We start from the raw sequence: 23,413 nt of genomic DNA, 5'->3' as shown, positions 1-23,413 counted from the left end.
TACGCGTAGCTTAATGACAGGAATGTCTTCATAGAAATGTGTCATTAGGCAACTTCCTCATTGTGTGAACATACGACTATACCTAGAAGGCATAGTGTATTTATAATCTATTGCTGTCAGGCTACAGACCTCCACGGCATAAGCATATTACTGTACTGAATACTGTAGCCAATTGTAATACAATGGCAAGTATTTGTATATATATACATACATACATATTGAAAAGGTACAGCAAAAATGTGGAATTATAATCTTATGGGACAAACATCTTATATGTGGTACATCATTGATGGAAATTTTGTTATATAATACATGACCTTATATGTATTATTTTGTGACTTTTTGTTTATGTTCATTATATATTTGGGGACTTTTATAATCAGAATTCATCATTTTGCATAAAAATAAACCATCTCAATCTATCACAATAACATTTAAAAATAAACCTGGAAAAATATTTACACAAATATGGCAGGAAATGTTTTATAATCTTCCTTTATTCATTGATTATAACATTTTAAAGAAAGTTCTTAATATGAAACATAGAAAGGGCATGAACAGAATTTTATAGAAATGGAACTATAAACAGCTATCAAATATATCTGTATATTTACATTAATAGTAATAAAAAATAGTGAAATAGTATTTTTGCTTAACAAAGATTTTTAAAAGGACAAAATGCTACAAAAAAAATTGTTTAATGATAAAACGCAGGCATTGCTGTTTAGATGACAGTTTGGCAAGTATATGCTAAGCATTTAAAAAGTAATGCCCTTTAATCCAGTAATTGCACTTCTAGCAATCATTCTAAGAAGATAATTGGGAATCCAGAAAAAAGGTCTATACACAAAGATATCCATTATGAGTTTGTCACAATACTGAAAATGAAATATGGGAAGTAACTAAATATAATGGCTACACTATTGTCTGTGGGCCTTGATAATTAGGTTATATTAATCACTATTTTCTGAATCTTGAGTAAATCTTGCTTTTAAATATCTTCATCATATCACTTCAGTATCTGGAGCTTTTGTTCTATAATTTTAATGGTGCTACTAAAAATATCAATTTCTATACCATGAAATTGATTTAGAAGCTAATAGCTAATTTATTTTCCTTCTTTCATTTCATATTTCCTAAAATATCCACATTTGGCTTGGTTCTCTAAGTTAGTTTTGATGGTTATCATATAAAACTCTTTAGTTTTTGAGAAGGTATGAAGCATTTTCTCTCAGAATCTCAGCATCATTCTTCTTGCTCTCAATGCCCTCCTGTGTCTCCCTGGGGTAAAAATGTGGACACTACATTCCCTCCAGACTCTCCTGCCACCAAAAGGCAGAAGGGGAAGAATTGGGAAGTCATAGAAAAGCAGGAGCCGGGGTCTTCACATACACTCTTTAATCACTTATCCTGGAAAAGATCTTGTCATGATTTGCTTTGCTTCTTAGAGTCATAAAAAAAACCCTGCAGTAGCCTATAAATTATTTATTTCTGAAAGAGAGTGCCTTGTTCTGATTATGTCTCAGACTTACTTTCTTCTCACCAGCTCTATCAACTCCCTCCCCTTTTGTCTCACTCCAATCTATTTTCTGCACAAAAGAAAAAAGTGATCTTAAATTAGATCACATCATTTATCTCCTGAAAGCACATCAACATTTTTCCATTGAACTTACAAGAAATTACAAACATCTGAGTATTGCCTTTTAGATGTAATCAAGGTCAGGCTGTTCATAACTTTACCCCTCTTACCTCTCCAACCTTATCCCACATGACTCTGTATCCTCACTACACACTAGTTACACCAGCCTCCTTTCAGGTCCTTGACATGACAAGCTCTTCCTTTACTCACACTTTTGTCATATGGCTAGTTCCTGTCCTTTAGATTTCAGCCTACATCACCTTCCTAGTGAGGCTTGACCTAATCATCCTACCCAAAACTACCTCTTTTTATATTAGCCACTCATTTTTCCTTGTGTTTTTATTAATTCTAATTGTTTTACTATTTGTTTGTTGGTTCTTTATTCTTCTGATAACCCATTAGAATGGGAACTTCAGGAGGGTTTGCAATTATTATAACAAAATAGCCCAGCAGAATGCCTGACATATGGTTCGTGTTTAGAAACTTATTGAATGAATTAATTTACTAGGGAACAAAGGTGTTTTTGAAAATCTGTAATGTTTGAATAGTTTATTTTATCATAGGAAAAATCCATTTGCACATCATACTAAAATATAGCTCTGGAGACTACGACTTTATTTCATTAATGAAAATTATTGTGGTAAAAAGTAAATCTTGGAGGATTACTTTAAATTTTCCTTTCCATTCTTACATGTGTTCCATTGAGGAATGTTTCAGCAAAATTATTTCTGAGTCTAAGTAAATGAGCAAAATAAAATGCTGAAGTTGTGAGAACTTGGTAGCAGCTAATGGAAACCTTGGGGAAAATTTCAAAAAAACTCAGGTTAGCTTCGATACAGAGGTGCTATTTATGGCCTGGCATAGAGTTAAAATGTGCTTCTAGAAGTTGTACTCAAAGCTTCTGAAGGACAATTAAGACTCTGGAAACTCCCTGTGCTGGGATCAAACCTAGTCACTGCAGGAGTTATGTTAATAATCATCAAGGCTATGAGTTGCCTCCCAAAGTTGAATTTAGAGACTCACAAAATATTACTTTGTCCAAATAATTTATCTTCCAACTTCATGTTTGTTACAAAACTGGGAGTGCTAAGTACATTTCTACGGTTAGGCAAGGCTTTGAGTGATTAGTCATGATTCAATGGTAATGAACGGAATACATATTTTAGAGGTAATTTAAATGTAAGCTATTTGTCAACCTAAAAATATATAGGCTGGATTTATATACTTGAATGCTCAAATGGATCCCATGAAAAATAGTGTAAAGGAAAATAAAATATTTGTTTATTTCAAGATGGTTGAAGAGACACCATTTCCTGACTGATATCTGATTGTGTCTTACTCACAGACTAAATTTAATAATGTATGAAATGAATCTAAACATCCCACTATCCTCTTGTCCCTCTTATACCACAAGATTTAGGAAGTGGAGAAGGGAGCACAGGAGTAATGATGGAGTTAAACGTGTAAAAGTTCTACCCAAAAACTAGTTTTCTAGACCTTCCTCTTCTACTGGGCAGAAGAGAACAAAGCAAAACAACAAAATGTGTTTTCCATCGCAGTGTTTAAGTCAGTGGGTTTGGTTATATAGCTTAACTTAATAGCTTGGAGTTAACAAAAAATAGTAGGTTAAATATCCAGATTACATCATTGGTGGTAATATCAGGATAAATTACAGATTTATTAGAAGACAAAATATACAAAATGAATATATAGTAACTTTAAATCAAATGGAAAAAATGCCTTGCTCTTTTAGCATCTATCCTAGACATCCACCACTGTCTTCTTTCCAGTCCAGGACATCATTATCTTTTTTCTTTTTTTTTTTTTTTTTTTTCCTTTTTTTTTTTTTTTTTTTTTTGAGATGGAAGTCTCGTTCTGTCCTCAGGCTGGAGTGCAGTGGCACAGTCTGTGCTCCCGGGTTCACACCATTCTCCTGCCTCAGCCTCTCGAGTAGCTGGGACTATAGGCACCTGCCACCACACCCAGCTAATTATTTTTTTTTTCGTATTTTTAGTAGAGATGGTCTTTCACTGTGTTAGCAAGGATGGTCTCGATCTCCTGACCTCGTGATCCACCTGCCTCAGCCTCCCAAGGTGCTGGAATTACAGGTGTGAGCCACTGTGCCTGTCCCAGGACATCATTATCTTTAAATCATTCTATGGCAGTAACCTTGTACTTCATCTCCTTACATCTTAGTCCCCTACTATATATATTTTCCACAATTACCAATATAATTTTTTAAGTGAAAAAATCTGATCATGTTATTCCTACCTTAAAAATTTCAAATGACTACTTCTTTCTGTAGAAAAATATTCAGACTCTAAAATGTTCTGAAAAGTCTTTCTCAATTCAGCTATTATTTAAAACTAAAAAGAAAAATAAAGACTGAAAATATGCATGTTCACTACAGATAATTAAATATGTGCTTCTCTGCAGATATTTATTTATGACCAAGGATCCTTGTCAAATGATATTCTAAAATTTATAGAAAATATGTAGTAATCCAAATTAGCTTATTGAAATTAATATTGAAAATTAGAGCTATATGTATAGTTTCTTAATTTGCACATAATAATTTATTTAAATGGTTTTTAAAGGATAATATAGACCTTATTAGAGATAATATGTGTGTGATGAAACATTCGCGATGTTACGTTTGCCTTTACATGCACTACAAATATTCAATGAGGAATAAGTTATTAAAGCAATGGATAACAGCATTTATGTCAGAGAGAGGTGTAGTTACAGATAATCAAATATAAAGTATTTCCAAAATATGTCTAAAAGGAAGTCTCAATTTTTTTAAGAATCAAATTTTTGGATCAGCACATGACATAATATAAATCATGCACCTAATGGGGAACTATATCAGATTTCTAGAGATGAAAACTATAGTTTTAAGTTGCCCAAGTTATTCTTGTTTGTGAGCTTTTCTCTATACATAAATCATGAATTAATTCAACAGTTATTTGTTAAAGCCCTGCTACATGCCAGATAGTCCCCTAAGTGCTGGAGATTCAAAGGCCAACTGAGGCAAACAAGAGCTTGCTCCCATGGAGCTTAGCTTCAAGTAAGGATGGAGAGAGATGTTATAAACAAATACAAATAAGTAAGATATTTTTACATGGTTACTAATATTAGGATGAAAAGTAAACAGTGCTATGATGTAAGGAAGATTTACTCAGAGTAGGCTGCTACCTTAATTGCTGGCCATATAGAGAGCTTTTCTGAGAAGGTGACATCTGAACAGAAACAAGAATGATGAGAATGAACCTAACATGCCAAGATGCAGAGAATTCCAGTCAGAAGGAAGAACAAGTACAGGTGCCTCAAGGCAGGGATAACACTGGTGTGTTCAAGAAGAGAAATGTCAATAGAGAAAAGGATAAAGCACTTAATTTAGATGAGAGAGAGAGTGAATTATATAGACCACTATAAACCACAGTAAGAAATGCAGATGTTACGTATGAGTCACCTTTCTAAGAGGAGAGTTACATAATTTCATTTGTGTTTTAAAAGGCCCCCTCTGTTGCATAGATAATAGGCCTTAGGAGGCCAACACTGGGAGGCAAGAGGATCATTAGAATTGCAGCAGGGTCAGGGAGAGATGTGGGAATATGTAAATCCTAACACATTTTAAAGATGTGAACTGTGACTCCTGTATTGTAGGCATTTAATGTCTATTTGTTGAATGAATGAATGAATGAACAAACAGCATAATACTTATAAACATTGAAATCTAATAGTGTGTTATAATCCTGGCTACGTATTTGGGGCATGAAAACCAAAAGAAAGGAAAGTACTAAGAGTCTTTAAATTTAGAAGAAAACCTGTAATTTCTGTTTGTATTTGCACATTTTCCTCATTAAAACTTAAAAACAAGAATATTCTAGAATGGTGTTATTCACCAAGCATCTGACATTTCATAATGTTAATTCTACAGTTTATTTGTACAGTTATGGTTAAAATAAGAGACAAATAATAGAAATTCTGAAATCAATAAAAATGTCGTCCATTAGTTGGCAAAACAGAAAAATATGAAAAATATATGGAGTTAAGTTTGGGATTTAAAAAAAAAAAACTCTATTTCTTCTACACATGAGCTATTTATACTGAAATATCAAATTACAGCTGTGGTATGCTGAAATCAACCCATACAACCCCTGAAATCTGATTGTGAAATTTTTAGGAAATGTATGAGCAATGCATTAAAAACATAATTGTTAAAAATAGGATTTATGTAAACTTAGTTAACTTTAAAAGCTTAAAAGAAATGTAATAAATACTCAAAACTCATCACTTCTTAATATTTTAGTATATTACAATGTCAATGTTTTTGAGGTTCTTATTGTGTCTGTATGGTGGCAATTACATATAATGATGTGCTACTGGGTAGCTCTTCACATTGAGTGACATCACTTAGGAAGCTTGAAATCACACATAGTGAGAATATTTATACCACAGAAACAGGCAAACATTATAAACAGGGCTTTCCCCTATCCCTAGTGATTCAACTGTTTAACATTTACTGGTGCCGTTAGTGATAGATAAACTGATGTTACCATCACTGCTACAGCATCTCTTGCTGAAAACCTCTAGTCTAAATCCCAGAAGCTAGGTTCTCCTTTCCATGAGGAATGATGAACCAAGGGTGAATACAGAGAGCAAAAGCTCGCTGTGGATGGCTTCTACATAAGAGAAAGAAGGCCCAGGGTTCAAGAATAATTTATTTAGTTACTTTATGCTTTACCTTCCTTGAAATAATGGCAATATTTCCCTCTGATTTCCTTTTGTGAAACAGACTACTAAGTGTAAAACTATTGAAGGTGTCAACAAAGTTTGGAATATAGAAAATGTTTCAAAAATAAGAAAATTCTTTTTTCTCCTGTCAAATTAGCAATGACTAAAAAGAAAGACAATAATATTAGAGTGGTGCAGTGAGAAAAGCACTTATATACAATGATAATGGGAATAGAAATTAGAAAATGTTTTTAAAGAAATTTGGCAACCTAAAACACTGTCTTATATTTAAATTTAACCTGAAGAAAGATTAATTTATGAAAATGGACTGTAAAAGTATTATTTATAATAGAAAAAAACTTTAATGAGTTTGCATATTTGTTTGAAAGAATATCATTTATAATTTTAAATACAATTTACAAAATAAATGGAAACTGAAACATGAAGCTATATATGTATACAGAGTGACTATAAGTAAATTCAACTAAGCATTAGCAGTAGCTATTTTAGGGTATTTGGAACATGATTATTTTCTTTTCCTTTCACATGTCTGTAATTTCTATATTTTCTTAAAAGACAAAATTATGATTACACTAAAAAAATCAAAGTTCTATTTTGATTTGTAAAGGATGTATATATGAATTGTGGCAAATTTCACAAAAACATGGCATACAATTGAAGCCAGCATTTATTAAATACCATTAAAGACTCTGGCATTGTGTTAAAGGATTTTTTTTGTTGGTTTAATATATAGCATATTCATTTATTTAGATCAAAATCACCAAATTTTCAATTTTCTTTTATTTTTGTTTTAGTTTTCTTAAAATTTAACTTTTATTTTAAGTTCAGGAGTATATGTGCAGATTTATTATATAGGTAAACTTGTGTCATGGGGTTTGTTGTGCAAATTAACTAAATTTTCTTACAAATTATTTATTATCATCTTTGATCTAGGACCTTCTGGTATGTCAAAGCCTCTCATACATTTCTCAAATTAACATCTATTGAAATTCAGTATAATTAAACTATATCATGCACATAGGTTGAGAAAAATATATCAAAAATTAAATAACAGAGTGCTACAAATAAATAAATTACTGCCTCAAATATATGTATTTCCAAATCAAACAAAGTTGTGAGAAATAGCATTTGTAGAAAAAGAATAGATAAGATAAAGAGAAAAGGCAAAGCGGCAATAATTTAGTGTTTTTCTCTTATACTACTATATCAATATGTATAGACCAAGTGAAAGAAAGTTAGAAGAGTATTAAAAATAGCCTAGTGTATTTCCTTTTGATATAAGAGAAGTTTGGTTATTATTAAATAATAGCCTAGTACTATATAGTATTCAATAAATTATGTCATTTTAATTGTGCTTTTTATTTGAAAATATTTCATTGACAAAGATTAAATATATTCAAGGTGAACAACATGAAGATTTGATAAATGTATACATTGTATAATGATTACCACAATCAAATAAACTAATACATCCCAAACTGTAAATTGGATCCCAAAAACTTGTTCGTCTTATGTCTGAAAGATTTCAGCTGTACTTTGACATCGAGACAATAATCAACAAGTATGTGGTATGTCACAGATTTAGTTAAGAGGAGAAACACCAAGTTTCAGGGAATCCTTGATATGTCAAATCTACTTAGGAAAATATGGACACTGGTGTGAGTATCAGCTTATTCCTACCCTTGGGAATCCATAGGGTCTAGAAACAAATACTTAGTTGAAATGTGTCTTAAATGACTCACTTACCTGAAATTTTGACTTGAGACACCACTCCATCTCCTCCATCACTGTGCGCGCGAACCTCCACAACGTATTCTCCATCTCTGGGGATTGGGACTTCTATGGAGTGTTTGTGAGTTGAATACAGTTTGCCATCGTGCTGACCATCAGGTCTGTAGAGTACCTTATAAAATACAGAAATGTAAATATGCAGTAAAGTCATAATAATGAGCCAGTGCTCTAACACTAAAGCCAGAATAAAAATGCTTACACTTTGATTAACAAAAAGTAATAAATTTAAAACAAGAGGGAATAATTAATAAATTTAAAACTAGATGAAAAAAATCATGTTAGTTTCAATTCACAATAGTTGATTTTTGCAAGTTTTTAGGATTATCCAAGGAGATGTGACTTAAGCATCTAAATTTCATTTTTTGAGATGACCCAAAATAAAAATACAGAAATATGCCTTTTTAACAAAAAAGCCCCAAATGAGAACTTTTTAAATATATTTAAATGGTCTGAAAATTGCTTCTCAATTTTTATTTCTACCATTTTCCACAAAATTTGGTATCCAGTGAAAAATGTGAAAGTGTGTGATATAAAGAATATATTTAAAATAAGCTTTTCTCCTTTTTTTCATTTATAAACAGTAACTCAGTTTATCAAGGAGTTTGCTGGGTGCTGGGAAACCCTATCATAATCATTGCCAAACAAAAATAGTTGCATTCTCTCTCTTCCTTAAGCTCTGATTATTGTATTCTATCTTTAAATCATTCTATTTATCTTACACTTTTGACATAACATTTTGCTGAAATTCACTGAAGATAATCTTTTCCATTTCAAAATGTACCATGGCACCATGTCATCTGATACTGCTCTAGAACTATTGAATAGAATAAGAAAGCTGAATGGGGCCGGCCATGGTGGCTCATGCCTGTAATCCCAGCACTTTGGGAAGCTGAGGTAGGTGGATAATTTGGGGTCCGGAGTTCGAGACCAGCCTGTCCAACATGGCAAAAACCTGTCTCTACTAAAAATACAAAAATTAGCTGGGTGTGGGTGTGGGCACCTGTAATCCCAGCTACTTAGGGGACTGAGGCAGGAGAATCACTTGAACCCAGGAAGCGGAGGCTGCAATGAGCCAAGATTGCACCACTGCACTCCAGCCTGGGTGACAGAGCGGGCTTCCATCTCAAAAAAAGAAAAGAAACCCATCTTGGGTTTCACGGAAAGAGCAAGAATTGCAAACAGTAATCATCACTATTTGTAAATACCTTATATCCTGTCACTGTAGATTCATTTGATAGTGCAACGACATGATCCCAGGTGATTATATAGCGTGAACCAGACCTTATTGAACTGATGATCCTTGGAGGCTGGCTAGGAGCTGTGAAAAGTAGTAATATGTAATCAATGGTCACCATATCCAATCTCAATTCTGCATACTCTATTGCATTAGGTATTATAATGCTGATGATAATGGTACTGACACCACCACCATCTAATTTTAACAAGTGTTCACAGTATGCCAGGCACTATGCTAAGCACTTTACATCCATGAGTCCATTTAATGTACCCCATGGCCCTGTGAATAGGTACTATGACTTTTATTCTCTTCTCATCGTGCTCTGCTTGGGCTTCTTTCTCCACTAGTCTTTTCAAATTGCTATTTGCAGGGTCATACATCACCTCCACTTGGCTAAATCTAATGTCACTTGTTTATTCTTTTCTAAATTTAATATTTTTGGAGCATTTCACAGAATTGACCATCTTCTTTCTTGAATCTCTCATTTTTTTCTTAAATTCAGATCTTAACAACTGGGTTTTCCTTCTACCTCATGGGCTGCTGCTTCCCATTATTCATGCTTAGCTGGCTCCCTCTGTCAACTTGTAACTGTTGGATGACTTCGGACTTCACCTATGTACCCTTTTCTACCCTCTCTGAATCTTCCCCAAGTACTGACACTTAGGCCCATGGCTTTAAATATTCACAGTTCTGTCTCTAGCCCTAATCTCTCTTTCAACCTCTAGACACATGTGGCCGGAAGTCTCTCTGTCTAGGCAGATATCAGCCTATTTCTACTTGAGTCTCTAAAAGATTTCTCAAATGTAGTATAATCAAATGTAATACATTTTTCAAATGTAATATAATGTCACGTATACGCAAATCTTTCTCCAATGAATCTTCGCCATCATCAGCAAATGGTACAACCAAACCCCCTAGTTTCTCAAGCAGAAATTCGGTATTTAGTCTCTCATCTCACTCATTGCCAACATCCAAATTGGCAGCAAGTTGTCAACTCTGCCTACAGAAAACTTTCCACTTCTATCTCCATTTTCACTTAGTGCTAGCCACTATCAATTCTCTCCTTGACTGCTGAAATACTCTCCTAATTGGCTTTTCTGCTTTCACTGTTAATCCATCACAATCCACTTTCTGTCTAGAAGCCAGAATGATTTTTTATAAAACAACATCATAAATTAGATATCACTCTGTTTTAAAATCTTTCAATGGCTTCTTATCATGTTTAGAAAGAACTCAAACTCATCCCAATTACTTACAAGGTTCTCCATAATTGGGCCCCAGAACTCTTCCCCCTCCTTACTCAGAACCTATGCCCTGGCCCCAGCAGCCTTTCCACACCTAAAATATTTCAAGTGCTCTCCACCTTAAGGTTTTGTACTACTTAACGTGCAAAAACCTTAAGGCTCTGCCTACAGCTCTTCACATAGTGGGTTCTTCTTATCATTTATCACTCAAACCCTAGCTTAACTGGCATCTTCTCAAAGACACCTTTCCTGGTCACCCAATCAGAATTTCACTTTCATCTAAGTCACTTTAATTTTGTCTATTTATTCATTTTATTGCCCTGTCATCTGCCATAATCCCACTTATTTATTTGTCAGAATGTTTGTTTGTTTGAAGTTTCTGTCTCCTTTCATTAGCTTGTAAACCATGTAAGAAGAGCATCTTGGACTGGTTTGATCCCTTTTGTATCCTTGCCATCAAGAATAGTACTGAGCACACAGCATATTTTTGATGAATGAATAAATACACTAACAAATGGAAAAATAACAAAAAATGAATGCTCCTTTTACAAATTAGAAAACTGAAGTTTAAATAGGTAATTTATCTATTGTCATACATTTAGCAAGTGGCAGAGACAGATCTCAAACACATGTCTTGACACCAACTTCTAGTTCTTGTCACTACATTCTGTCATCTCACTGGGAAAGTCTCTGTCCCAAAGTAAATTTCATAAATTTGCAAACTCTAGTGGTAATCACATCTTCAGATTCTTGAGACATTCCCTAGAGTCCTACATACAAATTCTTCTTTTTATTTATTCCACTTGGGTTCAAGAACAGAGATATCAAAATGAATACAGAGATTAGAATGACCAGAAAGCGAGCAGGGATAGGTGGTCTTGTATTATGGACCACCTAAAACATACAGTACTAGAACATACAGTAATAAGAGAGTAAGCATAATGCTACACATTTAACTTGCATTGCACTGTGCGATGACAGAGGTTTATAAATTAAAGCATGTAAAAATAAGCAGAATTTTAATTTTCACATGCTGTTGATGTACTCCTATGAAAACAATGTTTAAATTAATAAATACAGGGTGAAGACAAGTTCATGGCATAAAATTTGAGAGGACAGCCTTTACAAAAGGGCAGTTCTCTCACTTTATTTCTATAATGGAATATTTAATGTATGAGGGTATTTTTCACATTTTTTTCATCATCTACAACAACTCACGTTTTAAGGGAAATCTTGTGTGGCTATAAAGGATACCATTGAAAAATGTGCTCAGGTATCTGGGTAGGAAATTTCCTTCAAATGTATTCCATCATGATTGAATCAAGTGGTAGTTTTTGACAAGTCTAAAAACAAAACGTGAGACTCACGTGCTTTCTTGGTGAAAGTCTCAATCGTGTCACTTGGAGGTCCACACCCTGCACTATTGCAGGCCCCAACTTCTATAAAATACTGGGTGTCTGGCAGAAGGTTCTCCAGCCTGGCCGAGTACTCTTGGCTGGTGACTTGAACTCTGTTTGCAGCTTCTTCTTTGTCATGGGCAGCCCAGTACCGAATCTGCAAACGTACAGGATGAGTTAGACTTTGCCATGAGTCTTCAGTTGTGAAAAGTTCTCTTCAACTAGTTCTGTTATCATTGGTGTTGACTGATCATCATATTTTCAAATCTTTCTTAATGATATCTACCCTTCTATCAGTTTTAGAATATAGTAGGGCACACAGGGCAGACGTGATTAAATATGCCAAAAGCAAATCAAAGTCTCACCTCATTGCCCTAAATAGTTTTACATTGACTAAAAAAGAATAAAACAATAAAAATTTAAAAATCCCAAAAACTTTGAGAGCAGATTTATTTTCAAAATATAAAAGTGGTCTCCATTTGGAAGTATTTGTCACTATCATTTTTATCATGTATTTCCTGTTTTACTTCTGTTTGCATGATTTCAAACTTGTTCTGAGCTATTCTTAAAGCAGTTGGAGAGGAATATAATTTTGCTGGATAAAAATAGTTATTATCCGACCTAGAACATGCTAAAGTAATACTTTCTTATAGCTCCTTTCAGAAGTAAGTCTCTAATGTTATTTCCTTTGAACTCATATAGAAGCTAGATATAAAAGAAATACATCTAATAATTGGATAAACTGTATAAATTATTTACCTGTAAAATAATTTTTTAAAAACGTTATCAATTTTTTGATTAGAAATGATTACTTTTGTCAGATAATTACAGGATTCCTTTTCTCTTAAAAGTTTAAGAAAAGTTATGGATTGTAATTTTCATTCTTTAAATAAAGGCTGTTTTTTGCATTCAAAATTTATGATTACATCTAAGGTATAAATAAAATATGTTATATCTAATATAAGAATACAAAGAAAAGGATTATTTGTAACTATCCTGATATTTTACATATTTTAAATGCCCAGTCTATAAAATAATGGGATTGTAATTTCACAATTAACTAAAATGCCTAGATTAAAATGTCTAATAATAATATAATCCTGCACTTTTTATTTACATAAACATGTAAGGAACCATTATAAAATGCAACAGGATGGCTCAAATTCACTTGGCAAAAGTGAGGTTTACATGTTGAATGAGCACACTTCTGAACATTCAGGAGTGGATGAATGCTTCCCTTTTCATCCCAGGCAGGGCAGCTTCAGAGACACATTTATACAAGTCCTCAAAGGTCTCAAGGGATGGAGTACCAGTTGCCCACAGTGGTTGCCAACAAAACAAATAGCACCTTTGTATCTGAGCTGCCCGCTTTCCTGTTCACTCTGCCTTTTCCTCATACCTGCTTCCTAGGATCATATTGAAAACAATCAGTCAACAACAATAATAGACAACTTTTCTCCACATCTTTGTTTGAGGCTCTGTTTCAAAGAGATCCAGACCAAAGCGGATGTCTTCTCCAAAATAAGAAAACAATACACTTTCTAAATACCAGTTTCAGCTCACCATAATAATTTAACCTTTAAAAACATTTGAGTAGACTCTACAGGATTGTTCATCTTTTCTGATGACTGTGAAATCAGTCATCTGCATTAATCTCTAATTCAGCTGCTAAAGGTTTTGTATTCATTATTCCTGGTAGCCTATTTTACTTATTTTCATTAAATTAATTAAGTGAATATTTTACCAGCTGGGTGAGCAAACTAAGTCTTTTGTGGATTCCTGGGCAGGAGCCCAAAGTTCCAAAATGCACTTGATAAGAAAGACTTCTTGTATTCTTCTAGCTTACCTACACTATAGAAAAACTCACTGGGTATTAAGATTGAACGTGGGGAGCTCTTTAACCAAGTAAGAGAAAAAAATACTAAGTGACATAAACATTCTACTGAGATACACTTTAAAACCACAAGGGAAGAGATTGTCTTTGAATTCAATTGCTCACAATTCTCATTTGAAATGTCAGGAAATGAACCTTGAGATGGTTTCAATCAGGCAGGAGTCAGGGCTTTCCAGCTTTATATTTTATGTTTTCAATGTGCTGCTTTCTTTCTGTGTATCTTTATACACAGAAAAATATAGATCCATCATACATTTTCATGGGAAGTGCAGTGGGGTATTAGTTTTCACCCTCATCTATCTTGTTAAACTATTGGCTTCTCCAATCATATTTTAAAATGGAAACAATAACCACATTATAGTCAGGCAAGATCCCCCCTCCCCGCCACCGGCCACATTTACAGGAGCATTTCCTGCAGAACAATAAATACTACGGATTTTCTCTTTTAAGTGTTCGTGCTTGTCTCTTTGATACTCAAGACCCTGTGTGAAAGGTTTAAAAGGATTTTAAGAAAGAATGAATGGAAAGAATAATTCTATGATTTACTTCCATCAATTATAATCAACCATTCTCTGGAGAGGCAAGAACTAGATTAAAATCTGATTATGACAATTATTACTCAGACAAACAGTTCTAACCCTCAAGTTCTTCATCTCTAAAATGGGGATAATTATAGTGTCTTTGTGTGGATTTAATAAAATGAGCTTAGTTAAGTGTTTATCACAATAAGGACTCAAGAAATGTTATCAGTCTTTTCATCATTAACATCATCATGATCATCTTCCTCACTGTGATCATCATCATCATCATCACCACCACCACCACTATCTTTGAATGCCCAATGACATAAACAGGGAAAATTATTAAATACAGGTTATTTAATATCTTTCACATAACAGTTCTATGAGGCAGTGGTTACTTTCTCACTTTATAGGTGAGGAAACTCAATGTTCAAATCAATTTTCTACAAAATTCTTAAGTGACAGAGCTGAAATATAAACCCATATTTGCTCAGCAGCAAAGCACATAAGTTTTTACTTACGGTGAAATTAGAAAAGATCCGAAATCTGTGAAACCAACTCCTCATGGTACATACTTTTCCCTTGAAATTATCATTTGAGAAAATCTTATTTGATAAAGATTACTTTTTACTATGTGAAAATCCTTAATCAAGGTTTAGTTCCCAGTTAAAAAAACATTTAATTTAATTATTATCTGAATCATTGGTTCCATTATGTTGTTGCTTCCTACCTCTTATTTCCTTGTCCTCTTCTTGTTAGAAGTAAGCAAATAGTCAATATATAATTCTTGGCATTGACAAAGATAATATATAATTTTCTAACATATTTTAAAGTAAAATATGTCATATATTTGACATTTTGACTCAATGATATGGGTTATACATTAAATTATCCTTTTTTCAATTTTTATTAGTTAGAAATAAATAATATAAAAGAAGAAATCCTATGCTCCAAAATTTTACTTTCCAAGTTCTACACATTGATGTCTTCTCCCAAAGATACCTCAGGCGTATTTATTACAGGGGTTTGTAACATCTAGTAAATTTCTCTCTTTCCTACTCCTTTTCTACTAGCTGTAAACATAATTGTCAGGTTAGTAAGTCATGAATATTGCGTACTCAGTCTAATTATTCCCAGTCTACTCTTCTCTGTTCTGTAATAAATTCAGCTGAACCCTTGAAAGATGATCAGAGGGCTCTTTAAGATCTTCCCAAATTATCAAATATTGTGCCAATAAAAAAGCTTCCTGTTGGTCTGGGTGTGTCTGCTCAAAGGCTTGAGTTTCTTTTACAGCTACATCTCAGAAACATGGCCTTGTGAAAGCCCAACTGTAACACTTTATTTAATCCTACTTCATTATTCCTATCAGTATTCAGTGAATATCTATTTAAAGCCTACCAGGTGCCCAGCACTGTTCTTGCATGGCACTGAGAGTAGAACAATACCCTGCCCTCATGGAGCTAATAATCCATGGACAAGGGAGAAGGGAGGGTACTGGAGCCGAGAATGCAAGCTGGCTGGGGGAGTAGGGTGGGTGGAGGGGCAGCCCTAGACAGCACTCACTGAAAACAAAACAGAGGGGAGTCTGTGATGTGCGGCAATAAAGCACCGAAATTTGAATCAGACAACTCGAGTTTTAGATACTGCTCTGCACTTTCTGTAAGTGACAACTGAGGCAAGTTGTCAAATCTCTTTGGTATCCATTTGCTCATCTGTAAAGGAAAAACCATGTTAATTCCTTCGAATTTTCACTTCTTGCACTTAAAAATGTGAGCTGATTATTTCACATTTCCTACACAGCTCAGTCTAAATTGCTTTAGCATTGTATTAAAGACCCTAACTAATCTTTCTAGTTTTGGTTTTCCAGTTTTTACTCCCTTGACTAAGACAAGTTTTCTCATTTGTGTCTGACTGATTCTTACTGGTTCTTTAAAATTAAGCTCGAGGGAAGTTTTATTTGGGTCATTTTGATTGTTACTTCATAGATAACATAAGACATATTTGGTATGTTTATGATTGTTTATTTTGGAGGGACTTTTCAAAATGGACCTACTGACTCAAAGAGGATGACTATTTTCAGAATGCTTCCATAAATTACCAAAATACTTTAAAACTTGAGATTCACCAGCTTTTTATGAGAATGTTTTACCAAAAAGACCTTGGGTAATCATAAGTGTTATTACCATAGTTTTTATTTTGGCCAGTTGTTTGCCAGGACTTAGGTTTCTTTACATCTCCCCTAGATAGGCCAGTTAGGAACCCCTGTTTTATTCTTAACAATTAACTTATATATGACCACAGTACTAGACACAGAGAATAAAGTATTAGTTGCCACATAAATTAATGGGACACTGAAACATACAACACATTTGAAAATGTATGCTCATATATTTATGAATAAATGTATTTAGTTTGATAAAAATTTAACGTACCTGATAGCTTTCCACTATTTTTTCTAAAACATGTTCCCAATGAACAGATATCTCAGAAGATGATAAGACTTTTACACCTACTTCTGTTGGGGCTTCACTGGGAGCTGAAATTTTATGAGAACATTACATTATTAGTGAGATACTGACATTTAAGAAATTTGAATAGCATCATTTGCTATATGAATGATGTGATACCATATTTTAATTTTAATGTTTACAAAATAGCTTTAATATTTTCAAAGTGAAATAAGTGCAATTATTTTATTACCTCTTCCCATATTTTTCTAACGTTATTTTATGGTATTAGTGATACATGTGCACACATACTTTCATCTACATAAATGTGAATATAGATATCTACACATACACATACTCACACACACTTTTACCAAATACAGGAAGCCTCATCAATTTCTATTACATCTGTGAGCAAAATGATACTATTTTTTCAATTTCTCTCAACTGATATGCTTAAGAAAGCCTGTTGTTGCAAATTAAAATTATAAATATTTAGCTATCAACTCTATATTATCGGAAATAGGAAATTTGGTATTATAGAAAACTGTTCAATATGATACATTTTCTCTTATTTGCTATTTGTGGGAACTAACTATAAACAGCAATATTATTAATAAAACTTCCCTTTTTATGTTCAAGCTAAGATCTTTTTGAAAAATGTAAGAGCCTTTGAAACAAGTTGTAACATCCACTGTTTCCTGGGCTCAAGAGAGCTTTTATATGTCTAATCTTCCAACTGGGCATCAAGTCAAATATGTATCAAAAAGGCCTCTGTTCAGGGAAAAAAAGTAACTTACATCCCTTATGAAATTTACACAAAGAAACCAATGAAGCCTTTAAGCAGGGGTGATCAATTTTTATTGTCTTTCATTAAAAAGCCATAATCCTATTTAATGTTTAAAAATGTTCTACACATGAACACAGTTGCCTTTCCAAAACAAGGTAAACGTGTAGCACTATGATTGATTTCTCAGCAGTGGAAGAAGAGATTAACACTTATACAAGTTTCAACACATGCAAGTTTTATGAGACTCATGAAATATTTAGGAAAGAAATATAATTAAATACAAATGGCCGTGACTAAATAGATGACAAGCTATTTGCCTGAAAGCTTATTTTAGCATCAACTAAAGCAGTAAAAAGGTGAGAAGGTAACTTGTAAAATGCTTAAGACACTCATTTTATCTGTAAGATGTACTCATGTTCTTCAAATTATTAAAACTGAGTGAACTTATTATATTTCTTGGTTGTTTTGTTTTGTTTGTGAGATGGAGTTTCACTCTTGTTGCCCAGGCTGGAGTGGAATGGTGCAATCTCGGCTCACCACAACCTCCACCTCCCGGGTTCAAGTTATTCTCCTGCCTCAGCCTCCCGAGTAGCTGGGATTACAGGCATATGCCACCACACTCGGCTAATTTTGTATTTTTAGTAGAGATGGGGGTTTCTCCATGTTGGTCAGGCTGGTCTCGAACCCCTGATCTAAGGTGATCTGCCCACCTTGACCTCCTAAAGTGCTGGGATTACAGGCGTGAGCCACCACGCCCAGCCAAATTATCATATTTCTGCTGAATAAGCACAAGCATAAAGAATATAAATTTGTCATCAGGACTTTTCCACTGTTTGATAATAAACAAATTATTTCTACATTTTATTATTTTGACATATTTGGTTATGCTAAAAGTAAAAAAATTCACACATACACACACATATATATTAACATACACATACTTGTGTATGCAATAAAAAATACAGTAAAAAGTATATATATACTTTTAAATATATACATGTATACTTATATATACACATACATTTATATATAGGAATGACTGCCTTTTATATTAAATTTTATTATGTATATTTAAGGTATATGACATGGTATTATGAGATACATATATAGAATAAAATGGCATTTAATAAAAGTAAAGATCATAGGATGATTTAATTATATATTACACTTTTAACAAATACTAAAACTAATAATTCTGTGACTGATGAACATATGCGAGAATTTCTGTTGAGTATAAGGCATGGTATAAGGCATGGCTAAACGTCTATTTTGGAGTAAAAACAATGGAAGTTGGGTGAACCAATAGAGCCCATTTCCTCTAATGATAGAAGAGTACCTCACACACCTTTAGTTTTTAAGCTCTTCTACTTGTGCTTCTCACACATGCAAAGAGAAACTTGACCAAGGGTAAATGTATCATTGCCAAAGACCAGAAGGCAGTGACATCTCTATTTGCTTTTCTAGCCATTAATTATTTACACAGTGCACATTAATAAAGGTATTATTTTTAACAAGAAAAACAAAAGTATAGCAGCTTAAACAGAAATCAGAGAAAATAATGTAATTATGCTCAATCTAAAACTGGATGTCATTTGTATAAATACATAAAGTCCTCTATGGCCATGCTTAATTAAGTTAAAGTTTCTAGAAAAACAAGAAGAGCTGGTATTAGTATAGTTTATTTCCCCAAATGCCCTACAGGACAAATTTTTCCCCTTTCAAGAAAACAATTTCAACTGACTGACCCCTTTGTCATACAATTACATCTAGATTCCCTTTAACAAAATTTGTGTTCTCTATTGTAACAAAAAGTTACCTAAATGCTATAATTACACACATTTATAGGTTAGAAGTTTGGGCCATTTTACAAATAATGTTTATGTTACAGAATTTTTAAGTTGTAAACTTTATGAATATATAGACATATTGAGGTTCTGTTCAAGTATGGAGAACTACAAAATTATAATCAAGAGCCCCAAAATGGAAGTCAAAGCCAATTATTTTAATGGGGATTTCCTAATACCATGGGCGTGATCTAAATGATGAAAAAGACTCTAGCAGCATGCACATCATTTAGATGAAGAGGCTGATGTTTAATTTGGTTCAAAATAGTACTCATTTACTAAATGTATAATGCTATAAAGAGGCCTTACTAAATAAGGCCTGAAAGGAAACAAACTAAATGCCTACTAGAAAATTACATTTTTCCTCCCTCCTCATGTAAGAAGGTCTTTCTTTTACCTACCATCTTGTGCTGAATTAATGACTGCTACTAGGCTGTAAGGTCCATCTCCTTTGTTGTTGAAGGCCTTAACTTTAACTTGAAACGCAGTGGAAGGGCTCATGGTTTCGTCTTTATGTACATATCGGCCAGTGTCAGGATTAGTAACTGTGACTTTTTTCCATTCTTCTCCATCAAATGGCTTAAATGCCACGATGTAACCAAAATTGTTGCCATAGTGGTATTCTCTTGACAACGGCTAAATAGAAATTAAAATACTGGGTAGGTTTTAGTAATACAGGTAGCAGGGAGGAAATCTTATGGGGATAATGACACACATGGAGGCATGCTCTTTGTAGAAACATATTCAGTTCATATATTAGTGCTGGTTCCAAAAGTCAGAGGAAACATACTCAAACATGGAATGACCTTATTTAACAAATGGTAGCCTTGCTACTCCTAGAACACCTCAGCGGCCTCCCACTCCGGGTCTTTTTCCTTTCAATTTCTTCTGCCTAGAATGTTCTCCTAGATGTTGTGTGACTCCTCCTACCCACCCCCCTTCCTCACTTTCCCAAGGTAAAAATCACTTACTTGACGATGTTTTCTCTGACCACAGTTCCTGCCACTGCAAGATTCCAACACAATACTCCATGCCCCACACCCTACCTATTGTTTTTCTTTAACCCTAACAAAATCTATATATTTTACTTATTTATCTACTTTATTGTCTCTCTCAACTATAGAATACATGTTTTGTGAAGGCAGAGTTTTTGTCAGTTTTGTTTTCCTCTTTAATCCCTAGCACCTAGAACAGGGCTTCAAGTAATATGTATTTAAGGGATGAGCAAATGAATTTCATTAGAATTGAAAGGCAGTGGTAAGAGAGTTATATAAGACTCTAGCCTAGAATATCTACCTTGTGATCAAAAAGAAACTGGTAAGAGGAATACAAGTAGGTTGCGAGGAGGGGACAATATTGCACTCGTTTGTAGGAGGATGGCTTTGGGTTTCTATCTCCAATTCTAAAGCAAGTGCTTGGTTTTTCATTATTTTCTCAGGGTTTCTTATTATCACCCATGTCACCTGCCCTATACAGAAGTCTATGTCAGCCCTAATCACTTATTATTAATAAATATTGACTTACAGTTAATTCTAGTGAGTACTCATCAGTTAGTCTTTATTAGCAATTAAGGTAAATGTGCACATTGTATATTTACTTTTTTTTTCCTTTTTTTTTTTTTTTACCAGAAAATCAAATTTAAGATGTATTGAGGCAAAACCTTGAAGTAAATATAACACTACTGTTTGGACATACTTATAGTAAATAGGAAGATATAGAAATGTGTAAAGTCAAGTGGTAGAAGCTGTATGTGGTTGAGCAATACATTAATAGGTATGTGATTTTAGATTATTAGATAGTATAGCCTAACATTTCTATAACAGTTTAAACATTTTTCTTATTGGTAGTTCTCTACTTAGTTTTTGGAATTTAGAGAATAACAGAATCAGCTATGAAACTTTCAAAAATAACAACTCTCGGGCTCTGTCTCCAGAAACTTGAATTTGAATCTTTGGAGGAGAATTTCCAATACTGAATTTTTTTATAAGGCCCATCTTATTCTGTAGCAGATATCCACAGAATTTATAAAAATCAAGCCATAAGAGAAAAAGCAAAATGTCCTAATTTTTATAATATTTGCATTTTTTGGACATTTCATTGGCAGTAAAACTTAGAAATAAATATTTTAAGATTCAGATTAGCAAACGGGATTTTTTTTTTTTTTTACTAAATCTTGCTTTAAAATGTGATTTAAATGCTAAGTATAAAAATGACTACAAAGCACACAGTGAGTCAAGTTTTGCTAGACATTCACTTGTTAAATAAATCCATTTGACTCATGCAAAAAATAAAACCTGTCATTTTTTCCACAGTCTTCAAAATCCTTTGGAGCCTAAATTGTGCTCTTTGACTATCCGCAGTGATTCAACACTAAGCATATTTAATGAATAAATGAATCTGTATAAACCATGTTATCTGGATAAATGCCAGGTGTCTAAGTCAGACAATTTTGTCCTATCACAGCTTTTCCAACCCCTCCCAATATCTTTCCTATTCCAAAAATCCAGCTAAGATGTATTGTTTTCTAGAGGTTATAGTCTCTGATATAGAACTCTCCTTTGACTCATGAAACTGTAATAAAATCCTTTGGATACCTCAGTAACTAGTCCCATGGGTGACTTCTAAGACTGACCTATCATGCTAGATTACACCAGTGATCAAAGTAAGCCTCAAGTGAGGAGGCAGACTCCAGTTTCAAAACTTTGTTTGATACAAAGTTTGTAAATGGAATCTTTGGAATTTAGAATGTCCAGAGACAATGTTTAAAATTACAATTAGATTACCAGACTACAGTGATCAAAGTATCTCCGGAATCAGACAGCTGAATGTTTAATCACCTAGGCTAACAGATCTCTTAGCATCCAGGATTCATTCTTGCATAGGAACTACACACTAAGCCACAGTAAGCCAGACAAAACCTGATATGCATTTATGAAAAAAAATAGTAATATATTCTTGCTTGTGCAGTAGACATTCACTTTCATCTCAATTTATTTCAGGAAACAAAATGGGGTGGAAGTTACATATAGATAGAGCAACCTTTAATATGTGCAACTCATCAATACTTACCGCCCATGTTATGGTCAGCTCTCTGTTTCTTCCACCTCCACCTCCTACATCTGAAGGAGCCACATTTGGTGCTGAAACAAAAAAACAAATATATGCAAAACAACAATGAAAATAGGGCTTATATTTTTTTACTGGTGTTAGAGTTTGTATTCACCACAGAAACCACAAATGTTTTTCTCTTACTAGGAGAAACACACTGGACAAATGATCCACCCAATTATTATAACAATGGCTCACAGTAGTTGTAATAATCAGTTTTTCTGCCAACATAAAAATTGATTTGGTGCCATAGGAAGTGTGCCCATTTCTCTCAGCAAAGGATAGTGAAGCAAATTTGCCTCCCCATCTTTTTCTTCTTTCTGTCCTTTCAGTTAATATGATTTTGAAAGATTACATAGACTCTGTTGGAAAAAGATTTTGCCACTTTTACTTTTGAACCCTATGAACTTCTAATAACTTACTGTTGTGTTAGTTTCATGCTTCATTCTACAAATAAATGTTAACAAACCATGCATTTGTATTGGAAAATGTTTCCCCAAATATCTAAAAATATTAGAAATCTAATATCATCTCTCATGCTCTCACTTTAAGTTCCTCAACTTTTTCTGAAACTGCACCATCAGTGACTCCAAAGTACTCCCTCCCCCATTCTCTTACATCATCTTGTAGTTTCAGTTTCCCTGCTAGAAAGACCCTTTGTAGTCTCTGATCTTAAAAATCTTTCTGTCATACTGCTGTCTTCTTAATCCCCAAGCCATCACATCCTTTTCTGCCACTGA

General features: G+C 33.6%; 1 protein-coding gene across 3 annotated transcripts in view; it reads right to left on the bottom strand.

Moving 5' to 3' along the window:
- CNTN1 (contactin 1) overlaps positions 1-23,413 on the bottom strand; it is a 380,108-nt gene that overhangs the window by 31,623 nt on the left and 325,072 nt on the right. For all 3 annotated transcript variants that reach the window (XM_077952290.1, XM_015151426.3, NM_001261751.1), the window contains 6 exon segments: positions 22,635-22,705; positions 19,967-20,201; positions 16,917-17,020; positions 12,040-12,226; positions 9,397-9,509; positions 8,147-8,303 (listed from right to left, as the gene is read on the bottom strand). In XM_077952290.1, coding sequence (XP_077808416.1) covers positions 8,147-8,303; positions 9,397-9,509; positions 12,040-12,226; positions 16,917-17,020; positions 19,967-20,201; positions 22,635-22,705 — 867 coding nt within the window.

The sequence above is a fragment of the Macaca mulatta genome, chromosome 11 (assembly GCF_049350105.2).
Source record: "Macaca mulatta isolate MMU2019108-1 chromosome 11, T2T-MMU8v2.0, whole genome shotgun sequence".
NCBI classification, from domain to species: domain Eukaryota; kingdom Metazoa; phylum Chordata; class Mammalia; order Primates; family Cercopithecidae; genus Macaca; species Macaca mulatta.
This window is presented reverse-complemented; position numbering and strand designations above follow the sequence as displayed.